Source organism: Cucurbita pepo, chromosome 17 (assembly GCF_057944985.1).
Source record: "Cucurbita pepo subsp. pepo isolate OVF chromosome 17, ASM5794498v1, whole genome shotgun sequence".
Lineage (NCBI taxonomy): Eukaryota > Viridiplantae > Streptophyta > Magnoliopsida > Cucurbitales > Cucurbitaceae > Cucurbita > Cucurbita pepo.
In genome coordinates, this window is record NC_141814.1 from 12,801,759 (window position 1) to 12,827,489 (window position 25,731).

At 34.8% G+C, this 25,731-nt stretch overlaps 1 protein-coding gene across 4 annotated transcripts; it reads left to right on the forward strand.

The window, feature by feature from the left end:
• The first annotated feature begins 569 nt into the window (after positions 1–569).
• On the forward strand, positions 570–24,231 carry HAF01 (HAC13 protein (HAC13)). Of its 4 annotated transcripts, none has more exons than XM_023657933.2 (22): positions 570–833; positions 1,016–1,076; positions 2,718–2,821; positions 3,152–3,214; positions 3,419–3,464; positions 7,088–7,339; positions 9,735–9,856; positions 10,255–10,423; positions 10,606–11,707; positions 12,819–13,021; positions 13,186–13,423; positions 14,871–15,207; positions 17,101–17,310; positions 17,461–17,544; positions 17,813–18,016; positions 18,410–18,616; positions 19,782–20,265; positions 21,133–21,311; positions 21,418–21,537; positions 22,049–22,105; positions 22,190–23,314; positions 23,395–24,231. In XM_023657933.2, the coding sequence occupies exons 2-22, from the start codon at positions 1,031–1,033 to the stop codon at positions 23,755–23,757; spliced, it is 5,715 nt and encodes a 1,904-aa protein (XP_023513701.2). In that variant the 5' UTR covers positions 570–833; positions 1,016–1,030; the 3' UTR covers positions 23,758–24,231. The 4 variants fall into 4 exon arrangements, with proteins under 4 accessions (XP_023513701.2, XP_023513702.2, XP_023513703.2 ...); XM_023657934.2 differs by having other exon boundaries at positions 1,021–1,076; XM_023657935.2 differs by having other exon boundaries at positions 570–765.
• Positions 24,232–25,731: the final 1,500 nt, after the last annotated feature.

A 25,731-nucleotide genomic window follows, 5' to 3' on the forward strand; every position in this document is an offset into this window, starting at 1 on the left:
TTATTTATTTATTTTTTTACAATTCTAAAAAAAAAAAAAAAAAAAAAAAATCAAAGGCCCAAAAAGAAATAGTATAAAGGCTTATTTTTTAAGCTATAATTTAAATAGATAGATAATTATATTTTATTTCAAGGTATTGGGCTTATCTAAAAGGCCCAACAAAGAAAGCCCAAAATGAAAATCAAAGGCCCAAAAGGAAAGCCCAAAATGAAAATCAAAGGCCCGAAAAGCCCAAAATGAAAATCAAAGGGCTTAGTGTATTATTATTATTATTATTTTGTTTTTATTATTGATTATTGTAATTTTAAATATTCAATTTCAGCCTGAAAAAAGCCATATTTAAAATTATAAATATAAAATTAATTTGAATGATATATATTTTTTTAATTTCACGTGTGACTAAAATATTTTAAAAAAATAAAAGAAGAAAAAAATTCTAAAAAAAAAAAAGTCTCAGCAACCCGAACCCAATTTCTATTATCATTCGGGTTTGGTTATCGGGTTATCGGGTTATCGGGTTGAAAGGTGCATCCCTGTCATCGGCACCCAATTTCTATTTCTCTGATTTCTCCCTCCACTTCTGCCTTCGTTTCCCTCGTTCTCTCCCATTCTGCCACTCCGTCGCAGTCGCAACCTCTCGCCGGCAAGCCCTACCGTCCATTTTATTTCTTCTCTCTCTCTCTCTCTCTTTGCTGCAACTGCTGCCGCCGCCACGTCACACCTTTTCCCGCAGCTCTCTCCATCTCTCCGTCGGTCGCCGCCAAGGTCCGATTTACGCTTCTTGCCTATCCTCCGACACTAATTTCCCTTTACAATACTTGCGCCTCGACTAGGTATGATGGAATCGGGCCCTATCATTGTCTTAGTTCTTTGAAAACTGTTTTATTTTTCTTCAACATTGTACGAGGTCGCCAATTCATTATGATTCTAATTACATGTTCACTTTATGTTTTTCTTTTAAGCAAGCATATCATCCGGTGTTAATATGTTTTTATTTTTTTTGGTTTGTTCGAAGAGAAGTGGGTATCAGATGGGTGGCGAAACATATGGTGATTCCCAAGACGAAAGGGATGAAGGTAAGCCAGTTGATTTAAACCAGTTCTAGGCTCTTTGTTTGAATATAAATATATATATATATATTTTTTATTGTTGCTCTTATTATTTTTACGTTCGGAAGTTTACAGTTTGCGGGTCTAAACATCTTTTCTTTCTTATTGGTCTCTTCATCTTAGATATGAGTGAGATTGGTGGAGCAAACTGAAATTATGAATTTTTATTAATGTCAAATATGGTATTGGATACCTTGGGTTTCTTATTTATAGGCTCAGTATGGAAATGAAGTTAAAATATAAGACAATGAACTCATAGTGAACGATGAAACTCCTTAATTCTAATTTCCACAGTAGTTATGAAAATTTATAATGATACTGGCTACTAAGCAACTAGTAACTTAACTCATGGTAATGAAATCAGACACGAGTTACCTACAAAAGTTTCCTCCCTTCTCCCCCAACAGAAGTACTTGTACTGGAGTAGAAACCACTGTCCAGCCCACTAGTAGGATTTAACCATATTTGAGACATTGATTGCACTTGGAATGTGAAGATCTCGAGGTAGTTCAATGACATAAGAATTAGGGGCGACTAAGGATCACGACCACCTTTCGGGGAACTCCTCCATCTGTCCTTTTGTGATTAGGGGCGTTTCCTGTTGTGGCTTTCCAGGTTTATGTGATTTTGTGGGGCCTTTGTGTTGTGAGGAGTAATAAAAATTTTAGGGCGTTGAGAGACCAAAGGAGGAGGTGTGGTCCCTTGTTAGATCCATACTTTCCTCGAGGATTTGGCTCTAAGGCTTTTTGTAATCCTGTAGGAAGTTACTTTGGAGGATTGAAGCCCAAGTTTGGCTCTTTTTGGTGTGGACTTTTTTTTTATGCCCCTTATTTTTTCATTTTTTCTCAATAAATAATTTCGTTTCTCGTTAAAAAAAGGAAGAAAAGTTAATACCTTGGATTGTATCACGAGGGAGTCTTTTGTGCGGATTGGGCTTCAATTCTATATCCTTTGTAGGAGGGCATTTGAGGATATTGATCACACTCTTGGGAGTTGGCAATATTCCTCTCTTGTCTGGAGTCACTTTTTCATAGTGTTAGGTTCTTATTGGGTTCCACCTATTAAGTGTAGGTCCATGGTAAAAAAAGTTTCTTCTTCACCCTACCCTTTTGTGTTATGGGTCTCTTTTTGTGGCCTGCTGATTTTGTGGGGTCTTGGTTAGAGAGAAGCAGTAAGATTTTTAAGGAGATTGAGAAATTGAGCGAGGAGGTGCTGTCTCTTGTGAGGTTTCATGTTTCTCTTTAGGCTTCAATACATGAGGACTTTTGTAATTATCCTTTAGGTCCCATCTTGTTAGTTTGGAGTCCCTCTGTTCTAGTTTGTCTCCTTTTGTTGAACTTCCTTATTGTTTTCCCTTTGTATTATTTTCTTTCTTTATTCTCTTTGCATTCTCAATCAAAGCATGGTTTATGATTAAAGAAAATTTGGGAAGAATAATTTCAATTTGCATAGTTACGTTATTAACTCTTATCAGTCATTCAATCACGGTGACATTGTTAACTTTTGCAATTTTAAATTCATTTTGAAAACTAAAAATAAAAAACTGTGTATTATTGTGGATCATGAGTAGAAAACTGTGTTTATGTACTTATGATATTTTGACTGCAGATGATGATGACTATGAGGATGCTGGTGGTGGCAATCGATTATTGGGGTTTATGTTTGGGAATGTGGATAATTCTGGTGATCTTGATGCCGATTATCTTGATGAGGTAATATTATTGCTCCTAGTTCTAGTGGCATTTTTGTAGAACTAGATCTGTTGGAGGACAGTGTGCCAGAAAGATATAAGCTATGGGCTCATTCTATTAGAAGATTGCTGTACCAAAATACTGGTTTTGGCTCCATGGATTTTGCAACTAGACTTGTTATCTTCCAAATATGATCTGTTGAAGTCTGAAAATTCTTAAGAAAACCTTAACTTGTTACACTTGTAACAATTAGTTCTTTCAGTAATCTGACCTTTCATCTTATTTGTCTGACACTTAATTTTCTCATTAATATCATATTATGGATGCTTTGGAAATTATCTTGTGTTCTAGGATGCAAAGGAACATCTGGCTGCACTGGCGGATAAGTTGGGTCCAACTTTGACAGATATTGATGTAAGAATTTTTATGATTCTGAATATCCTCTATAGTTTTCATTTGGTTTTGTGGTCTTCGTATGTAGCTTCCTGTGTTCGTAGACCATCTCTCATTGCTCTTTAATAACATTCAACTACTGCATCTGTATCTTTCAGAGTTTGATAGTTTCTTTTCCCCCTTCTATCTTTTTCTTTGATGCCTGCAATTTTTCAAAATTTTCAGTTGTCGACGAAATCACCAAAAATACCATCTGATGCTGTTGAACCAGGTGAAGTTGTATTTATAAATTTACCTAGTAGTCTTCCGAGTTTTATTTTTATGTTTGATACCTTTATCTTCAAATACATTTTCACGAGAGGTGCTAAAAATATTTTGTGAACTGTGCTTTTTTCTGATCTTAATAATGAAAGCTACTTGATAAATATTATTGTTAGCTGGGTGCTTCCGCCATTCTACAGACTGATGACTTATAATTTGTTCAGTTTTAGGGCTTTCTAACTGAACCTTTTGTTTATTTTTTAAATTGGAATTGGGATCATAATCTTAGGTGTTTTTTTAGTGCGTATTTATTGTTAGAGAGGTTGATATACTGATGAGGTCATGATAGGTATGGTTATGTTGTAGGTTCCTTGGTTATTCCTCCGGTATCCATGAAACGTACCACCTTTATTTTTTAGTAATAGCCTTCTCAAAATTTCATTTAATTTCCTTTTCATTTATATCAAAATCATGATTATCATATATATATATATAGGAAACAAATTTTAATGATGTATGAAATGTACAAAAGAGGGGCGGAAGTTTGAGCGAAAGTGGGTATAAAAGATTTTCCAATTTGACAAAAGTGAAGATTACCAATAAGAGAAAGAGGAGGTGAATTTTCACGAAGACAGAGCTAAAAAGGAAATTTGTTAAAAAAAAAGCTGTCAAAGAATCTTCCTTCCTCGTTTAAAAGTTGATGATTCCATTCTATTCATGTAATCCACAAGAAGGCTCAAATTAGTTGAGGAGGCTGTTCAGATTAAAGGGGTAGACGTAGACTAGTGGAAGGTGGAGAGTAACTCTTTTCAAACCCTGTCTGCATCATTACGAGTAAGAAATTGTGCTTCTGAAAGCAAAAGCAATCTTGTAGAGAAGTTCCCTTTGGAGTCAATTTTTTAGAACCATTCGTCTTTGGGATGTGTTAAATGCACAACTCTCCATACATCAAAGTGTCTAGGACTAAATTGTTACAAACTATAGTTTAGAGATTAAATTGTTACTTTTTATGTAAGTTAAAGGGCCAAAAGTGTTTTTTGACCTATCCAGTTAGTTCAAAACTACCCTTACAGATAGTTTTAGATGAAACCCTTAACATTTTCTTTCACAAATGCCCTTGAATTTTCAAAATGGTTTCAAAAATACCCTTTTAACATCTAAAAATGTTAAAAAAATATTCTTGAATTTTCAAAAGTTTCATTAATACTCTTAATTTTTTAAAAAAACTTCAAAAATACTCTTACCGTTCGTACCTCGTTTCAAAAATACTCATGAATTTTCAAAAGTAACATTAAAAAGTTTGGAGATAATCTATGAGGTGTTGATAGACAGTTTTCGTCTATATATCGACAATAATAATTTTTTTTTACAAAGGTAAAGAGTGTTAATCCTATTTTAAAAATTTCATGGGTTTTTTTTAAACATAATACTAATGGTCGATATTCTTAAACATTTTAAGGGTATTAATGAAACTTTTTAAAGTTCAAGGGTGTTTTTGAAACACTATTAAAAGTTCAAGGGTAATTTTGGAATACAGTACTAATGGTTTCCATCCAAAACTAACAGAATGGTATTTTTGGGATTTCTTTGAAAGTTTAAGAGTATTATTGAAACTTTTGAAAGTTCAGCGGTATTTTCGAGACAAAATACAAAGCTAGGGTTATTATATTTGTTCATAATAACCTTATGCCATAGTGAATGGGCCTCTAAGGGGAAGCGCGACAACCCTTTAGCTAGATGGGCATTATTATGAGTTCAACTTCCTAAGAAAATATTAATTATTTGATACCAGCTATAAAACACGGACATATGCATAATATAATGGCAAAGTGTCGATGTCGGACACACGTCCTCTCGAACGTGCTTTTGGCATGTGTCCAACACACTATATTGTGTGTCCATTTTTTTTTTTGTATTTATCATTTTTGGACACATGAGGGCACACTCTCAGACACTCGGTTGACATGAACACATGTTTTGGCAATCGAGGTGTTTGACCCTCTATTCTTGAAGATTTTTTTTTTAAAAAGAAGAGTTGAATAAAAGGATGAAGAGTTTTTAGAAGGAGACGAAAAGACAAAGGAGAAGAAGAATAGAAAAAAAGAAAAGAAGGAAAAAGTTGAAACCAGAAAAGAACCCAGGAGAAAAAGAATAGGAAAAAAAAAAAAAGAATTAAATGGGAGAAGTAGAAAAGACATGCAGAGGTTGAGGATGGAAAAAAAGAATAGAATTGAAGAACAGACGGGCAAGGAGGAGAAGAAGAATAGGTTGAAAAAAGAAAAAAAAAAAGGAAGAAGAATAGACGTACACAGAGGAAAAGAACAGAAGAAGGAAAGAAGAAAAGACATGAAGAAAAGTTGAGAAGCATTAAGTGCTTGTTGCATGAGCAACTGCTAGATGGCAATATACTTCCTCATAGGATCGTGTCTAGAAAAACTAAATAGGGCTGGTTGAGCCAAATGGCAGTTTACTCCAATAAATAAAAGTGTCTGGCATGCTTAATAATCAATACTTAGATCACCCTTTTTTCAGTACCTTAGATTTCTTTTCTAGAAAATTTATCTCTATATCCCTTCTTTTTCTAACCTAGTTTAGTTATTTTTTAAAAAAAGATTTTGTAATATTTTATGCTTTTAGAATGGAGTATGTTATTATTATTATTTGCCTATGACGTATCCAACGTGTCGTGCCCTACTTTCTTAGAAATTGACATGTCACTGTGTTTGTGCTTAGGATATCAATATGGTGGTTCAGTAGAAAGAATATCCTCATTTAAGCACGATGCATATTTAGTTCTTCCAAATGTAGGAAATGATTCTTGAAAACTAGGAGTTCTTTGGATCAAGCTTGTTAATGGTTCTTGACAGGAATGGTTATTTCTGTGCTTGCTGGAAAATCCTTCAATTGATTTGCGGGTGCCACAAATTGTAGGGCTATGTTTTGGTTCTTGAGAATGGAAAGATTATATTATAGCTAAACTGCTAAGGATCCTTGGATGATATTTATGTGTGTGTATGTTTAGTCTTATTTAAAAAAATCAAAAGAAAAGAAGTATTCAAGTCTTACCTTGAATGTTTCATCTTGATGATGTGTACTTTATATTTTTGTTCATTCTGGTTTCTTATGCAAGAATTAAGAAATACTTTTTAAGCTTCTTGTTAGATAGTTCCAATCCGCTAGGAGAAATGATTTTTCTAGGCAATCCTGATGTAACCTAGGATCTAGTAGAAGAACATTTGAGACTCTTTACTCAACATCGTTAGACAATTATTATAAAGCCCGAACCCCATTATATAGGCTATCAACTAACTGAACCAAATAGAAACTGTACTAACTAAAAAAATAATAACAAGCTACCTACCTAATAAAATTAGCCGCAAACTAGGGCAACTGAACTCTTAAATCCTTTCTTTTAGCTTTTCAACCGTTGATGAAAAGTTCTATTTCTTGTTTATAAAAAATAAAACCACTAATAAGTAGAACAAAAGGGGAAATAAAAGTCCCCCCTTGCACTATATCACATCCATAGGGAGTACAGTTTAAGCATTATTTTAAGTACACAATTCATCTGTCCACTGCCCTCATCATCTCACTTTCTTTGACTGGACTGGTGGGGGGGATTTTTGTTCTCAGATTATGATGCGAAGGCTGAAGATGCAATCGACTATGAAGATATTGATGAAGAGTATGATGGTCCAGAGATTGAAGCTGCTGGAGAGGAAGACCACTTATTGCCAAAAAAGGAATATTTTTCTGCTGAAGTTTCTTTGCCTACACTGGAGCCTACAGCTTCTCTATTTGATGATGAAGATTATGATGAGGACATTGAAAAGGTGCACGAAGTTGCAAATAGAAGCGTTGTAGCTCCAAGCATCCATGCAGCAGGTACCTGTCACCATTCTCTACATGATTATCACTATAATTTCACTTACTACTAAAGGACCGTCTCATATAGCTAGAAATTTTCTAATTGTGTTTGTTTTGCCTGTCATGATGTGGTTTGTTGGATATACAACTTTCGTATATTACTGAATTGATTTTGAGTTGTAATCACTAGTTTTACTTTTACATTCATCATGTTTGATACCTTACCTTTTTATTGGTGAGAGCTTTTCTGTACATTCCTCATCTTTGTTTGCACTTCAAGATGCCTTTTCTACTACACATGTTTTTGTATTTCTGCCTAAAATTTTATTCCTAATGGTAGAGAGGAAATTTTATGGCGTACATATGGGAATTAAACGTTTTTTTAGTGAGCTTTTCTGGAATATAGTCAGATTAGTATTTTGAAGTTGGGTTATGTTTCTTTTCTTGAATAGTTAGTTAGTTATGGTTTCGTAACAAAAAAAAAAAAAAAAAGAAGTAATGGTGATATTGCATCTGTAGGTCCATTTTTTATATGGGTGAATGAATTTGGTTCACGTGTCATAAGTTTCTGATTCAAGTTTCTTTCTTCTGGGTTTAAGAGATCCATGTTTAACCAATTATTGTTTTTTTTTTAAGAGTAGAAACCAATTCCATAGATGAACCAAATAAAGAGGTAAAAACCCCAAAGCACCTATTGGTGGACAACATGTAAGTTCTAGAGTCTTGTTCCAAAATCTTGAAGCTCAAATCCCGATTAAGGATCACTTCTAGGATTAGGATAGGGAATGACAAACCAATTTTGTTTTGGGGTTCCACGTTTTATAAACAGACTTTTCAGTCATTTATCCTTACCTTTATATGCTTACTGGATGATAGAGAATTTTGATATATTAGTCGTGAGCTGGAGGATTGGGCAAAGCTGCCGAATGAGACACTTCTAGAAATCCTTAGAGAGTGACTCTGAGGGGTTTTTGTTTTCCTCTTAGTTTGTTTGGTGTTTTGCAAATGATGAATTTTTCTTTCCGTTTGTTTAGTGTTTTGTAAGTGATTAATTTAAAACATATTTCTAGGAGAATAAGTTGGTGGGGGATAGTTCCTCTATTCCTTGTTTCATCGTTTGCACCATTTATCTTTTATGTGGAGTCACTTGGTGACCTATTTGTCACATCTTGTTGGGAGTTCCACCACTCTCAATCTTGGGTTTGTTGTCTTTTGTTTCATAGGAAAACGATGGATATTGTGTCCTTTGTCTCTGTTCGAGGGTTTTTCTATTACTTCAAGGAAAAGGTACATTTGTCTTTCGCAGTCCCTCATTCGGGTTTCTTGTAGGTCCTTTTTCACCGTTTGGAGGAAATTATTCTTCATGCGCCCTTTCGAGACAAGGGTAGCTTTCTTTGATTTTTTGGTTCCTTTTTGGGGTAGTTTTCTTTGGTTTTTTGGTTTTTGCACAGTCTCATGGAGCCTTTGCCGAGGAGAAACAAACAGATTTTTGGAGGGGCTGAAAGTTTTTGGGAGGAGGTTTTGTCCTTTGCTAGGTTCACCCCATCTCTTTCGGTTTTTTCGTACAAGGATTCTTTAAGTCTTACTCTGGGAGAATGGAGTCCTTGTTTACTTTAGTTTAGCTTCTTGTTGTGGGCTAGTTTTTTCGTTTGTTCCATTCTTTTATTATTTCTCAATGAAAGCTTGGTTTCAACAAGAAAAGAAAAATTATGGAGACTGGTAGGTGTTTTTGCCTAAGCCTTACAAGACATTGCTAAAATGTGAGGCTCTGTAGCCAACCTAAGCATAGTTCGACTAGTGAATACATATTTCCTTGACCAAAAGATCAAAGGTTCGAATTTTCAGTCCTACATGTTATTAAACTAAAAAAGAAAAGTGAATGTATGCGTTTGGTCTACTCTTGCTTAGAGGTCGTGGGGCACACATTACAGAATCCCACTCAGAATCCTCATTGTGTTTTTTCTCCAAATTGTTATGTTATCTGTTAAGGTAAGGAGAAGATAGACATTTGTTCTCTAGTAATCTTGCAACTTTCTTTTTATTTGTGGTGAGGCTCTTTGAGAAGTGATACCATACTGTTGGCCTCAAAGTGCAAATCAGGAACAACTAATAAAAAAGCCAAATTCATTGTCAACAGGCTTTCATTGTGGACTTGTGTTAGATCTGTGTCCTATTTGATTATAATGGTAATTTCTGTAGTTAATTCTCTGAAGTCTTATAACATATGATAGCAAACCCTTTAATCATGTAAGAAGAAAAAATATTTGTGATATTTTTAGGGCATTAAGTTTAACCGATCAATCATGTTTGCTTCTCTTCTTTTGTTTTTTATGAATGTTTTCCCTTTCTTTTATTCCTTCACTGTCAGCAGTAAGGAATTGATATTTGACCAATTTAATCATGATTCTTCCAGATGAGCAAGGTGAATACCTTGAGGTGGTTTCTGAAGGGGAAAAATCTTTGGCAGAAGATGATCTACCGTCTGTCCCCTTCAATAATGAAGTTATAACCAGTAGTCCAGAAGAATTGTTTGAGGTTGGTTTACGATTTGATTTTTCTTCATTTTGGATGCAGATTTCTTAAGGTGAATTTGTTTGTCGTGTTAATTGTATTGGATCTTGTTTTGTTATCTTTTTTCTTTTATTATTTTGTTTTGACGAGAAACCTAAGTTTGTTGATTTCTTGTGTCCACCTTGAACTGTTGTTTCCTAACCTGATGCCCATTGTGACAGAGAACTGTGGTAAGTGTACCTCAGAAATCTAAATTGTTCAACCAGTTCGGTCTCTTTAAAGGTCAAACTTCGTTTTGTTCTCTCTTCTTGCAACATAATTTATCGTTTTTAGTTGGGAGGTAGTCAGTCTGTTTTAGACTTTGCATTGATACCACCATGTCTAAAGCTATCATTACTATTCTCTCGCGTAATTGTTAACAGGAGACACCTGAAGTAGAGAAGCGGATGCAAGAGGAGAAGGCTCATACTTCCTTACCTGTATTGTGCATGGAGAATGGGATGGCAATCTTACAATTTTCTGAAATTTTTGGTGTTCATGATAGTTTGAAGAAAAAGGAGAAGAGAGATTCTAGATATTGTTCTCGTAGAGGTGCATGTCCCACAAACATTATATGCGCTTCCTATTGTCTTTTTGATGTCATCTCAGAGCGTTAACTGTTAATTAATTTATAATTGTTTCAAACATAATTTGGCAATCAAATGCTTTTCTCCATCTATCATATGCTTCAGCTGATAATTTTTTTTTGTCTCATTCTTTCTTCGTCTTTTCAGATAAGTATAGGTCAGCAGATGTATCCGATATTGTTGAAGAGGATGAGGAGGCATTCTTACATGGTTCCAGTCGAGGTGTATCATGTATGAAACCAGCATATGTTGTTAAAGATGATACTACTATGTTAGATGATCCAGAATATACTAAATTCGGCGCTGTGCATGGGGGTGATGTAATGGCTTCGAGAGTGGAGTGGCAACAAAAAGACCATTGTTGTGGTGCAGAACCTACGAAAGAAGTTGTTGCAGAAAATATTACCATCGGATCGAATTCATTATTGTTTCAAAAATTGTACCCTCTGGATCAGCAAAACTGGGAAGAGAGGATTTTGTGGGACAACTCTCCGGTTTCAAGTAAAAACTCTGCTGGGAGTTGTGAGGTATTTGGATCTGATATGGAAGCTTCAGTTAGTAGTGATGTGGAACCACAAGTTTCTATACAGATTGTTGGATCAGACCACCGTATTGATCCTGATGATGAGGACCAGAGTCTTTACCATCACAGTTTTCCGTTATTGGAGCCTTTTGGCTCTAGAAAGTTTTCAGGAACAGAAGAACCTTTATCACCGGAAATTATTTATCATCCTCAGATGTTGAGATTAGAATCCTGGAAGGATGTGGAGGATTCTTGCCAATCAGATTGTATAAAGGAAAATAATCCAGATGAGCTTCAAAGTAATGCTATCAGAAGCTTTAGCAAATTTTCCCCGAAGAACAGAAGAATGCTGGAAGGTTCTTGGTTAGACAAAGTATTATGGGAATCAAATGCACCTATTGAAAAACCAAAATTTATCTTTGATCTTGAAGATGAACACATGCTTTTTGAAATTTCAGATGAAAAGGAATCTAAGTACATTCAGTTCCATTCTGGAGCTATGATTTTAACACGGTCATCACTGTCAGTCAATGGAAATTCTTTTGAGATATCAGGCAGTGGAGGTCAAGGTGGCTGGCGATTTGTTTCCAACGACAAACACTACTCCAACAGAAAAGCATCTCAACAACTTAAATCAAATTCTAAAAAACGTTCTGTTCATGGCATCAAAGTTTTCCATTCGAGACCTGCAATGATGCTACAAACAATGAAGCTAAAGTTGAGCAAGTAAGACTGGATAAATAGTTAATTTATTTTGTTTATGAGATGACCATTATTGTTTGCACCTGCTAATGTAGTTTCAAATAAACTCATGGGACAATTGCTTTACTTTCAATACTTAGTATTGGAAGACTTGTAGCATATTTAATATCTTAGGTAGATAGTCACCATATTTCATTCACGACCTTAAAAATGCATTTACAATTTGTTTTTTGGTGAATGGGCTAATTCATGCCAGTTGAATTGTCAGATTGTCTTAATGTTGTATACTTGTTATAATTGATATGCATATTTGTGTATACAAGCATTGATACACCAAAAAAAAAAAAAAAAAAAACAAAGATGGTTCCATGCGCTCTGATTCATTAATTTTATTAGAATCTAGGAGCATTACTGAAGTGTTTCAAAGAAGAGTTATACTAACATAGGATCTGATTCTGACATAGAATGCATCTTCCCACAACAGGTTCAGATCTTCTACCTTTGTCGGGAGGGAATGACTATTCGTAGAAATTACCTTGACACTAAATAAGAGTGGTTTATTTTTCAATTATTTTTTCAATCAAATAAGAGAAAATACTAAATAATAGTACAAATGATTTCCCATCAGGGATGATATCATCTCATAATTATTTGTTCTCAAGTTTAAGAAGAAATATTTATCTTTATTATGCATGGAAAATATGGAACGAGGAAAAGGGTGATTTTGAAGAAAAAATCTGTCTGAAGATATCCAGTTGAGCCATCAGCCTAGTTAGGATCAACTCTATATTATACTTTGGAAGATGTTGTGTTGAGCTCCACTTGACTGAGTTATAGCTTGCAACACAGTAGTTTTTGTGCCAAGCTGAACGCCATTTGATTTGTTTTGTTTTGTTATTTTTTGTAATTAATATTGAGTATGAGTATTATGTGGATACAATAAAACGATGAAAAAGTTATATGATAAAGAGAAAGAATGTTCAAGAATGGAGAGACCGGAAAGTCTCACGAAACCTCAATAAAGTTTGATCAATAACTATCTATGCACACTTTCCATTGTGCTTTTGGCTGATTGCTATACTCGATCAAAAGCAATTTTCACTCCATCGATGTGTTCTCTTCTACTTTTTTGCAGTAAAGAGCTAGCTAATTTTCATCGGCCTAAAGCTTTATGGTATCCCCATGATAATGAGAGGGCTGTCAGAGAACTGCAGAAGTTACCAACTCATGGACCTATGCAGATTATTCTGAAGAGTTTAGGAGGCAAAGGCAGTAAACATTTTGTTGATGCTGAGGAAGCTGTTTCGTCAATCATGGCCAAAGCTTCCAAGAAGCTAGGTTATCAAAATTTTTTTTTTGGGTATTTTTCACTAGTTTATCCTTTCTATTTGTATAATCTGCAATGTACGTGCTGTGCTGTATGATGACTTGTTTTCTTTTTTTCTTTATTACTTAATTATGTCATGGGACTCAATCTCTTTTTTTGCCCTTTTCCTGGTTAGATATGAAGCCATCTGAAATTGTTAAAGTATTTTATTCTGGGAAGGAGCTTGAAAGAGAAAAATCTTTGGCTGCCCAAAATGTGCAACCAAATTCCTTACTTCATCTTGTTCGTTCGAAAATATACATAATGCCGGGGGCACAAAATTTGCATGGTGAGAATAGATCTGTGAGATCTCCTGGAGCGTTCAAAAAGAAATCTGATCTTTCTGTGAAAGACGGACATGTGTTTTTGATGGAGTAAGTAAATGTTGCTTTCCTCTTGTATAATATTCGATGCTTTGAATACCGTGTTCATTTTGGGGTCTTCCATGTTCGTTGTTGCCTTGTTGTCTAGTTATTGACTTAATTTCTGTTTTAGTGTCTTGCTCATAGAAGGCTTATGCTGCATTGGTAAGCAGTCCCTGGATTTATTATTTGTTTATTCACATTATTTTAGATGAGCAAGTTCTTCGCGAGCTAAAGGCCGATTGCCAAATCCTGTAAATATTCTGCTAGTATGTCCCCTCAGTTAACAGAACGGAAAGGAAAATGCCCTTTAAAAATAAAAATAAAAAATCCTAAAGCAATCCATTGAAATAAATTGATCATATTACTTCCTTTTTTTATTTTATTTTACATTTTAATGTTAGTTTGAAGAGTTTGTTCTGAATCCTTAATTGGTATTTGTTTATTTTAGTATTACAAGATATGTCTCAATTGAAATGCTTTGATCTTTTTGTTGTAATTTTCTTTATTTATCACTTTCGTTTCTTATGTAATTTGAGCATTGTATCAATGAAAAGCTTCGTTTTTTGTTTAGAAAAAAAAAAAGAAGAAATCAGTTTTAGTTGCTTTCTAAAATCAAATTTGGATTGAACGTTAAATTTCATTGATGTTTTGATGGTTGTGTACTTGTGTTTGCTTTCAAAGATTTGTACCACCGGCTTTAGATGTTCAATTAATGTTGTTTTTGGCTTGCTTCACAGATTACTTCAATTATAATATTCGTCTAAACTTCTGAGAATCTACAGGAAAATGTAAATCTGAATGCTTTGGTAGTTCATCTTATTGGTTTGGAGTAAAATTTAGTTATAAAACATGAAAAGGTACGTACGTAGTGGGAAAGACTTAAAAAGAGCGTCCCGGCAACTTTATGAATAAAATCTCAAGCAAGGTAAGAACATTAAAACAGTCTTTTCTTATAAACAAATAATTTCAAAGGGATTGGTCGCATTATAATAGTTTTTACTTATAAACGAATCAATTGTACTGAAGACGTTTTACAATAGAAGAAATTAGTTTCTGGTTGTAATACCTATTGGCTTTTAGTTTTTCTGTCTTTAAGAGCCTCATTTTTCTATCTTCTTTTTTTCATGTGCTTTCTCTACTCGTTTTTTTTTTAAATTTTTTTTATGGTTATATGAATATATATTTATAAATGTGTGTGTGTGTATGTATGTATTATTTCTCTCTATAATTGTCATCCATTGGATATCCCTGTCAAGTTACAAAAGGCAAATAATGCTTGCTTCCTTGCACATACAAGTTAGTAATGTAATGGCGTGACATCCTATGCTTGCTTTCTGTTTTTATTTTATTTTTAATATTTTATTTTATGTTATAAAGAAGATAAACTGCTACTTATTTCATGAACTTTCAAACTAAAGTTTACCCTTCATAATTACCAATTATGTCATCTTTGTAGGTATTGTGAAGAAAGACCTTTACTTTTGGGAAACATTGGAATGGGGGCTAGACTATGCACTTATTATCAGAAATCATCCCCTGATGATCAAACTGGTGCAATGTTGCGAAATGGGGGGGATAGTTTAGGACATGTCATTATCCTCGAACCTTCTGATAAATCTCCTTACCTTGGTGATTTAAAAGGTGGATCAATACAGGCATCTCTTGAAACAAACATGTACAGGTCACCTATATTTTCCCACAAGGTTCCAATGACAGATTATATATTGGTTCGTTCTGCAAAGGGAAAGCTTTCCCTGCGACGTATTGACAAAAATTTTGCAGTTGGCCAGCAGGTTGGTTTTCTCTCTCTCTTTATTTATTTATTTATTTTTAATAATTGATCTTGCATATTCGATTAACTGCATTCTTTTTTCTTGTTTTAACTTTATCAGACCCTGTCTAATATTTGGTTACTTAAGATCAAATTGATGGTTTGATTTTTTTTCTATACTTCAATAGATGTAGACTCTCTTTTTTGGGGATATTTTTAATACTGAAAGGATGAACTTTCTTGGAATTTTCTGGTTTAAGCTCCATCCAAGACATTTTCAATTTGTTACTGTACATTAACAGATTATACAGTCTGAGTAAAAGGGTCTCATCTGCATGCAACTAAACCAATTTACATTATACTTCTTTATGAACAATAATGATATATATATATATATATATTTTTTTTTTTTTTCTGTACTTTTGTGGTGTATCTAGATTGGGTGGAATATTATAATGTTAGTTGTTGTGGGAGAGATCTGGAGGAGGGTCTAGTCCTTAGGTTTAATGCTTTGCTTTGGACATTTGTTTCTAAAAACTTGTCATTATTCACTGGGTCTTTTTATTATTATTACTATTTATTTATTTATTATTATTATTTTTTAATTAGACTAGTTCCGATGTGGCTCTTTGTTGTACTTCCCTTTCTATAGGCCATCATTTTTTAGTCTATTTTTCCGTTGGCCTGTCCCTTGGTTGACTCCATTGGTATTCTCATTTTCTCCATGAAAGCTTGTCTCTCAATTATTTTTAAAAAATACTCTTGCCTTCAAAATGAGGAGTTGATATGAACCAAGAAATCAATCATGCAAGATAAACTTCAAGGAAGCTGTGAAGAAAATGATGTTGAAATTTTCACAAGATGTTGCAATTTATGCCAATTAAAGAAGAATCAAGCTTCATTTATTCTTCGATGGTTACAAATCTTGGGTGGATGATAATCTAGAGTTATAGTGTTTCTTTAATGTATTTTAAGGTTACATTTACAGAATCACTAATTATGGTTATAAAATATGAAGGTTCCAACTCTTGAAATTTTTTATAAAGCCATGTCTGTTATATTTGTAAAGGACACTTGGAAAATGGAGTAAAAAGAGCATTTTTGCTTTCCTTTAGCCAAGGCTAAGTTTCTTTGCAATTCTATGTAGTTTAGGTTGCACGTTTAGAATCATTCAAGCTTGACATGATCGATCTTGCTTCTAGAGTGATTCGAATCTCAAACAATTTGGGATCTTGCCCTTTTGTCCTCATTCTAGTTCTTTTATTGATTGAAGTTGAGTTCCTTGTAAGAAAAACTCCACATCCTCACAACTCCATGTAATATCCTTCTAGACCAAGTCATCCAACCTGCAAGAAAATGTTCAGATTTGGCATCAATCAGCTTTGCCAAAGTACGTTTGCTCTCTATGGAAGCCTTGATAGTAGGCAAATTCTGACCAGCAGGTAGAATCTCGGAGGGAAAAAGTTAATTTTATTCAATCTCAAAAAATGTATTGTTGGGGACTATTCATTGTATATTTGGAAATTGTATAAAATAATGTATAGTTAAGTCTCTTTTCATTTGTCTCCGGAGGCAAGTGGATGAGTGATTGTTTGAAGCTGTTAGTGGGTGGAGTTTGCGAGGAAAGGCCATAGATTTATGGCAGATTGCTCCTCATGCCCTTTTGTGGGGCTTATCGCTGGAAAGAAATAAGAGAAGCTGTTCTTCAGTTGTGCTATTTGTTCTTTAGTTGTTCTAGTTCTTCATTTGTTCTATTTGTTGAAATATAGCCAGATGCAATCTAGTTACTTGTTCAGTTCTATTTGTTGTTTCTCCTTTTTGTGTTTAATACATTTCTAGAACCTAAAGAGATTGAATGTTTAATATCCTGAATTAAACTGTCAGCATTAACTCTATTAAATGGTATTCTGTGCAGGAGCCGCTAATGGAGGTGTTTTCTCCAGGAACAAAGTCTCTTCAAACTTTCATGATGAATAGACTAACTTCGTATATATTCCGTGAGTTCCTTGCTGCTGAGAAGCATCGACGAATCCCTTATATCCGTGTTGATGAACTACCTTCTCAGTTTCCGTACCTGTCAGAGACTGTAATTAGGAAGAAACTTAAGGAATATGCTCTTCAACAGGTTAGGTCGTAGCATTTTTATATGTATAATATAATTATAAGCTTCATTTGATAAACAGCCTGCCCTTACTTGTTCTTTATGTCATAAGTCGTACTTCAAGTTTATCTTCATTCTGGACTATTTACTCTGAAATCGTATAAAAAACTGCAGAGAAATTCTAGTGGACAGATTATTTTAATTAAGAAGCGCAATGCGAGCATTTCTTTGAAGAAAGATGCTGTGACACCGGAGGATGTAAGAAACATAAGTCCCTTTTCATTGGTTCCCTTTCATTGATGAATTTATTTACTTCTGCTCTGCTTATGAATTAAATCTTTTTCTGTATTGATGACTATATGCTTTTTGAATAACTAGAGAAGAAATAGGAAAATCATTTTTTAGCATGTCTAGAAACTGTGACCCATATTCAACATAAATAAACTGAATGTAAATCTAGAGCATATTATAAGTTGTTGCATTGTTCTATTGTCCATTGTAATACCGTCTTCCTATGATATGTTAGGTATGCAAGTACGAGAGCATGCAAGCTGGTTTATACCGCCTCAAACATTTGGGAATTACAGAGGTTCATCCATCTGCAATTTCATCTGCAATGAGTAGACTTCCTGATGAAGCTATTACTCTGGCTGCTGCATCTCACATTGAAAGGGAGTTGCAGATAACTCCCTGGACCTTGAGTAGTAATTTTGTTGCTTGTACGACCCAGGTAAAGAATCATAACATATCTCCATAATACATGAGTCTGGTACATATCTGATATATTTTATTCGTGAAAGAAAAGATTGTGAAAGAAACTGGCATACAAGTAACAGCTCAAGGGACTGTTTTCCATATTGTAAAAATTACACCAGTTAACTTGTTGGTGTCTGTAAACGAACTGATCTTTAAGTTGTTTTTCATGATATAGTTTCTATAAGTTCTTATTACTCATGTTCCAAAATGAAAAGATATTTGAATAGATTCTCTTGAACTACAATGTGAATTCTAAAATGGATAAATAATTGGCTATAAGGTAGAGGAAAATTGTTTACTGAAGAATGATATGATGATCGTCTGCTAATTTCATTCTTCTCTGACCCCCCCACTCAAATAAAAAAAGGGAAAAGAAAATATAGAGCGGATGGAAATTACAGGTGTTGGTGATCCATCTGGTCGAGGACTTGGATTCAGTTATGTTCGTTCAGTTCCAAAACCACCTATTTCTAATGCATCTTTGAAGAAAAAAGCAGCCTCTAGTCGAGGAAGCTCTGCAGTAACAGGAACAGATGCTGACCTACGTAGGTTGAGCATGGATGCTGCGAAAGAGGTACTTGCTTATCTATTGTAATATTGTATTCAGCTTTATTGCATCTTGAGAGTCATTTCATGTTTCATACAAGAATTTTATGTGGTAGATAAAGAACTTTGGAAGAATGGAGGTGTACCTAAAAGTCATCTCTGTATCCTTTTGTATTTTATATTCATACACTTAATTCAGACATTCTTCGTGATATAATGCATACATCAACTTCTTTATACTCATTCTCCACTTACTCTTTGATTTTCACCTTTGGTGATGGAGTCTGAAATTTCTTAACTATACATCCAGAAGTAGCTTTAACATTGTTTCCTTGTTCGAATTAAAAATGCTGAGAGATAAAGGGTGATCTTGAGGGAGAGGGACAATGTAAAACAATGAAAGAGGGCATGGGTGCGAAAAAAAAAGTAGGGGAAAGAACAAATGAAAGAAGCAGAGAAAATGGAGGGGCAGAGAGAAGAAAGAAATTAGGAATTATTTGTAAGAAGAAAAAAAAGAAAATTAATTTTTGATGTCATGTCATCATCATAATTAATATTATAAAATTGATAAAATATTTCTGGTAAACTTTTTTTTTTTTTTTTTTTTTTTTTTTTTTTTTTTAACAAGATATGGAGCTTGTATTGATATACTGAAAAGAGACTATTGCTCAAGATACAAACTCTAAAAAGAAGTGAAAACAAAAACTGAACAATAGGAGTCAAAAAGCAATTACAAAGGAAATATAAAAGCGGGGCAGTTAAAGCAACTATCCTAGAAAGAAATACCAGCAAAATATTTAGAAAGAGTGCACCAAAAGGAAGCCTTTAAACATGCTGATTTGAAATGATCTGACCAAGGCAGCAGCTTGTCTTGAAAAATTCTCTGATTTCTTTCCCTCCAAGGTTCTGATTTATTTCCAGTTAACTGTTTATCATTGTAGGTTACAAAAAGCTAATGGTAGGAACCTTTTAAAACTATTTTAGAAAACTGGAAGTAAGATTTGAGAAATTATGAACTAACTAGTCTAGTGAAAAGTATAATTCTCTTAAAAACATCGTAACTTTTTACTTAAGAAAGAGGATGTTCTTATTTTCCAGCTCTATCTATTTATTACAGCCAAACCTTATATGTACTTCCGTGCTATTTTTATACCTATACTACCTTAAAATCTTCACCTTGTTTAATATTTCAGGTTCTTCTCAAGTTTGATGTATCTGAAGAACAGATTGCAAAACTGACCAGATGGCACAGAATTGCTATGATACGCAGGCTTTCAAGTGAGCAAGCAGCTTCTGGGGTACAAGTAGATCCAACAACTATCAGCAAATATGCACGTGGCCAGCGAATGTCCTTTCTGCAACTGCAGCGTCAGACAAGAGAGAAGTGTCAAGAAATTTGGGAACGACAAATTCAGAGTCTTTCAGCCTCAGATGGTGCTGAGAATGAGAGTGACTCTGAAGGAAATAGTGACCTAGATTCCTTTGCTGGAGATTTAGAAAATTTGCTGGATGCAGAGGAATTTGAAGATGAAGTTGATACATTTGAGATCAGACATGAAAAGACTGATGGGGTCAAGGGGCTTAAAATGAGGAGACGTGCATCCATTATTCAAACAGAAGATGAAATTGAAGATGAAGTTGCGGAAGCTGCAGAACTGTGCAGGCTGCTGATGGACGGTATGGATAACTCTTGACATTTGTATGCTTTGAGTGTTCATTATTATTAGTGACCACGTTTAGTCATTATACCAGGGAAAATTGCAATTAAACCCATCATTTAGATTTTTCAGTAGATTTGACATTTTGTTCCTGTGAATTTTATGAAGTCTTCCAAAGTTTTTGGTGATATTGACATTTTGAGCATAATCAATTGGAGAATCCTATTATCAGCTCATTTACTGACGTAATATTCTCCTCCTTAATTATGACGAGGATAGAAGAGCGTAGATGTAGCTTTTAGTCTGTTCTTATCTGTTTCCTAAAATAAATTATGACAAACTTCTTTTGAACACGAGTCAAATTCTTGGCGGAGTTGCCGACAACTCTGTTCTCTTATTACGTAAACCATTGTTTTCTTAGGTTATTATACACAGTTATGATACTTTCAGAAAGTTAGTAGGGTGATTGTGACCTGTAAACTGTATTATCCTTGGGTTTAGTTAGTTGGCTTTCAATATTCTTAGATATGGTCCAAAAATGGTATATTTTGTAGTATCATTACTGTAATGGTCTCTAGGAGGTAGATATGAATCTGTTGGGTCATCATCTTGGCCGATACCTTGAATTATGTGGACCTCATTACTATTGTCTAGTAAGAATTTTCACTTTCAAGATTAATCGGATATGTTTTGTATCATCATTTGCCTGGCTAGTCATATCCTTTCTCTGGGCATGGTATATATCATTGAGGAAAAGTTGGTAGATTAAAAAAACCCATAAAGTTCTATGCAATTCCATCCATCATCAAAGCTTATTAGTCCCAAAATAGGTTACTTAGTGGAATTCACACCTCTATATGGGGCTAATGTAGAATCTTTTATACAGATGAGGCTGAGAGGAGGAGGAAGAAGAAGAAGAATAAAGTCATGGGAGAATCAACGTTGACCTCAGGCTTTCAAGCTAGTTTTGGTCTGGAGAATTCTGAGCAGATCAGGCATCTTGTTAGTATTGCCCAGCCTGATGTAACCTATATTTCTAAAGAAAATATAAGAGATCACAAGGAGGTATTACTATGTCATTTCCTTGCCTTCTTAAGCATGGGAAGAACTTTCTTTTCTCACATCTGAAGGTTGAGCTATAGATAATCATTACCGCATGATATGATGGCAGGTTGAACATATTATTAATAGAAAAGAAAAGTCCGCAAAGTTAAAACCCATGAAGAAGACTTATAGTTCAGAGATGAGCCTAATCAATAAGAAACTCAAGATATCAGGAGACAAAGTCAAGGTGAGTTGGTTCTTTTTTTTATAGTTGTATCTGTTGGTGGGACACTGGTATTTACTCGTTCATCCTTGTGTTTCAATATTATGAAAATATTCTACTTAGGAAACTATTGAAAATAACCTCAGTCCAAGGGTGTAACCTTAATCTCACGTCCTTGATTGTTTTCTCTTTTCTTAACTTTGTCTAGCTGGATACAATCTCTTATCGTATGATCAGGTCTTTTGTTTTTTTTTATGATGGATAGGTTTTAACTTCTATGGGGCTTTTGAGACCTGTAGTCAAACAGTTCCCAGTCTTCATTATTAGAATTGATCCAGTTTTAAATTTCATTTTTTTTTCTCTTGATTTTTTTTTTTTTTTTTTTTTTTTTTTTTTTTTTTTTTTTTTTTGATGTTGTTGCTTTAGTTTTGGTGATGGGAGTTATTAGGCTGGGGAGAAGGTGGACATAGGTTTTACGTCATTATTCTACCATATGCTGGTTGGAACCACATTAATTTAACCTTTTCTTGATCAGAATTTTAAGGAGAAGAAATCAGCTCGAGAGAGTTTCGTGTGTGGAAAATGTGGTCAGGTATGTAAAGTGTTTAGATAAGTATTTCTCGTGCATGAGCCCCGAATATTCTAACCTTTCTGAAGTTTGTTTTGTTGTTCTCAGTTTGGTCACATGCGGACAAACAAGAATTGCCCCAAGTATGGAGAAGAACTTGAAACACCGGACACAACAGATCAAGAAAAAGTATCAATAAAGTCGAATACTCTGGATCCATCAAATCAATCCAATCAGAAAGCTCAAACCAAGAAGGCTACACCTAAAACCGCAGCAAAAATTTCAACAACAGAAGCATTTGAGGGTGAAAAATCCACGTTGATGGCAAAAGTTCTTCCAGTTAAATTCAAATGCAGCTCAACTGACAGGCTTTCTGACAATCTTAGTCCTGCACTGCCACAGACTTCTGACTTGCCGGTCAATTCTGACAATGAAACAGGAAAGTCCGTTGTTAAGGTTAACAAGATCACATTTTCAAAGAAGAGAACTGAAGACGTTCAGTTTCAGTCTCATAAACCCTCAATTGTGATTCGACCTCCTGATGCAAAAAAAGTTTCAATTGATGCTCATAAACCTTCGATTGTCATAAGACCACCAACAAATATTGATAGGGACAAAATTGAATTTCCGAGACGAACTGCTGCCATAATAAGATCAGCAGCTGAAATAGATAAAGAGCAGCTTCACAAAAAACTTGTAATCAAACGGCCAAAAGAGGTTATTGATGTGGACCGGTGTGGTTATGATGGGAGTGTTGGTATGGAGTACCGGAAGACTAAAAAAATAGTTGAGCTGTCAAGCTTTGAGAAGCATACAAGGCCTGGGAGTATGAGTTCAGCCGAGTCTGGAAAAAAGAAAGCTAGAGAAGAACATAGATGGTGGGAAAAACAGGAGAAGCGGAGAAAGGAAGAGAGACTAAGAGAAGAGGAGGCGAGGAGGGTTTACAATGAAGAAATGGGGATGCGGGAGGAACAAGAGAAGTTAGCAGAGATTAGACGATTTGAAGCAAGCATTAGAAGTGATAAGGAGGAAGAAGAACGTCTAAAAGCAAAGAAGAAGAAGAAGAAACGAATCCCGGAAATAATGAATGATTATGTGGAAGACCCCAGATCAAGAAGAATGGATAAAAGGGTTGTTCTAGAAAGAGACCGTAGTTTAAAAAGGAAGCCCATTGAATTGGGAAGACATGGTGCAGAGCATGCATCATCTACAAAGCGCCGTAGAGTGGGAGAGGTATGTTTGTGCTTTTTAAGATTTTCTCTACTTTTGTGCTATTCACTTAGCTACATTCATTGATATAATTTTCGTTGCAGGTTGGTTTGTCAAATATCTTGGAGCGGATTGTCGAGACCCTCAAAGAGAGGTACGATATTTCTTATCTCTTTTTAAAACCAGTGTCCAAGAAGGAGGCTCCTGATTACCTGGATATCATAGAGCGCCCAATGGATCTTTCTACCATTAGAGAGAAGGTTAGAAGGTTGGAATACAAGACCCGGGACGAGTTCAGGCATGACGTATGGCAGATAATGTATAATGCTCACATGTACAACGATGGGCGCAACCCAGGTATTCCTCCCTTAGCAGACCAGCTTTTGGGTCTTTGTGACAATCTGTTAGACAAAAATGATGATGAATTAACCGAAGCTGAAATGGGAATCGAGTTTAGGGATTCGTAGGGGAGTACATATCAAAACGTGCCTTTGTGTATCATATTACATAATAGTGTAGTGTAGCAAGGCGGAACTCTCATTCCCATGGCCAGATAGTTTAACATACTATTCTATTCCATTAGAGGTTTAGGAAATCCAGTTGCCATTGCTGGTGAGAGTTAAAGGGTATGAAGGCAGGCTTAGAACACAACCATGGTTATTAGAATGTTGTGCCAAAAAAGTTGATGAGAGATATGGGGGATAGAACTCGTGGATAGAGAACCAACCTTCTTTAGAGTATCGTAGCGATGTATATAAACCCGCGATCAAAATATTTTTGGGTTTAAGAGAAAAATATTTTATTGCCCCCATAGTGTAACATAGTGGTGTATTTAAAATCCGAGTTAATCTCTTTTTTTTTGGGTTCATTAGAATGTATTTTATTGTCCAACATTGCTATTTTATTGTCCAACATATACGATGATTTGTCTTTTTTCCCCATCTTCATTTTCTTGACTGGAGAAATAATAGTTTTCCTGTCTAATTATTGTATGCTGTTCCAAGTGTTGCTGGCTCATTGTAACAAGTTTGTCGATATTTCTCTGTTGAGTTTGTTTGATCAGCATTGAGCATTGATCCTGAAAGAAATGAGCGGTAGAAAATAGTATTAGATTCCAGATTGGTTGAAGAGGAGAACGAAACCTTTCTTATAAGGATGTGAAAACCTCTCCCTAACAGACGCGTTTATAAACCTTGAGGGAAAGTTCCGAAGGGAAAGCCTAAAGAGGACAATATTTGTTAGCGGTGGCTTTGGGCTATTATAAATGGTATCAGAGCTAGACATCGGTCGGAGAAGAGAACGAAACATTTCTTATAAGGGTGTGGAAACTTCTCCCTAGCAGACGTGTTTTAAAACATTGAGGGGAAGCCTATAATGGAAAACTGGACAATATCCGGTAGTGGTGAGTTTGGGTTGTTACAACATGCAACCACACTTCAAAGTAAAAAGAAGTCGAGTTAGCTAAATCAATCTTTCTTTTCTTCCCGAAACTGTCTTCTTTCCTCTTGATTGTGAGTCTCTTGTTTCAGTGAACTCTCTATCAAGAGACTTTCAATGTCATAGCTAACAATTTTTGGAGTAGTTGACTCTATCATAGGGTGTGTTTAAATTCTTTACTTGCTTTGGTACTGAATTGAGTTTTTTAGGTGACATTATTAAATGTCTTCCATAACATTTAAAACACACGAGAAAACTTTTGGTAACTTAGAGGGGACGCTATAATAAAGTGATCATAGCAATAACTTCAATATAGTCTTGTGAACATTATCCGACTTTACTCCATCCTTAAATCAATTACCCAAATAACCATCAACACTATTTAAGAGTTCCACTCTCGGTTCAGTGAGTATAGTCGGGATAATTACTTTTAGAATACACTAATAGAAGCATACGAAACATATTATAGCCTTGAATGAAAATTTAGGTAGTCTAAAAGGACACGACTAGTAAACCCTAATCCAAATCTACTTCTCTTTTGGATACGGGTTTAAACAAATCATAAATAATCAAATTCATAGGTCATGAACTAAATCAGTCTTTTCAACTACAATCATGTCTTCAAACTTGTGAGAATTATTCATCGATAAATTCACTCTAAGCCACTCGTTTTGTTCTTAGAAGTTCCAAACTTTCTTGCAATTATCTCATAGTAGAAGGATCTCGAAAAAGACATTATTTGCTAAAAGACCCCTCCCCTATCTTTATATAATTCTTTAAAAAAAAAAAAAAAAAAAAAAACAACAAAGAGCCGACAAAGTTGAGTGAAAGGATATGGTTTTAAATAAGGAAAAAAAAAGGGAAAGCAAATACATTAATGTTTGGTTGCACCAAAAGAACAGATTGAGAGCCAGAGGTGTCCCCGTCACGCTCGTACTTGTCTCACGTGGCTTTCTGCTCCATCATCCACCTGTCTTACCCACGTGGGCGATCTCCACTCGCCG

Excerpts from the sequence above, each read along its gene's own strand:
- HAF01 (XM_023657933.2), top strand. The coding sequence starts at position 1,031 with ATGGGTGGCGAAACATATGGTGATTCCCAAGACGAAAGGGATGAAG. Across the intron at positions 3,215-3,418 it reads CAACTTTGACAGATATTGAT|TTGTCGACGAAATCACCAAA; the intron begins GTAAGAATTTTT and ends CAAAATTTTCAG. Across the intron at positions 21,312-21,417 it reads ATATAAGAGATCACAAGGAG|GTTGAACATATTATTAATAG; the intron begins GTATTACTATGT and ends ATATGATGGCAG.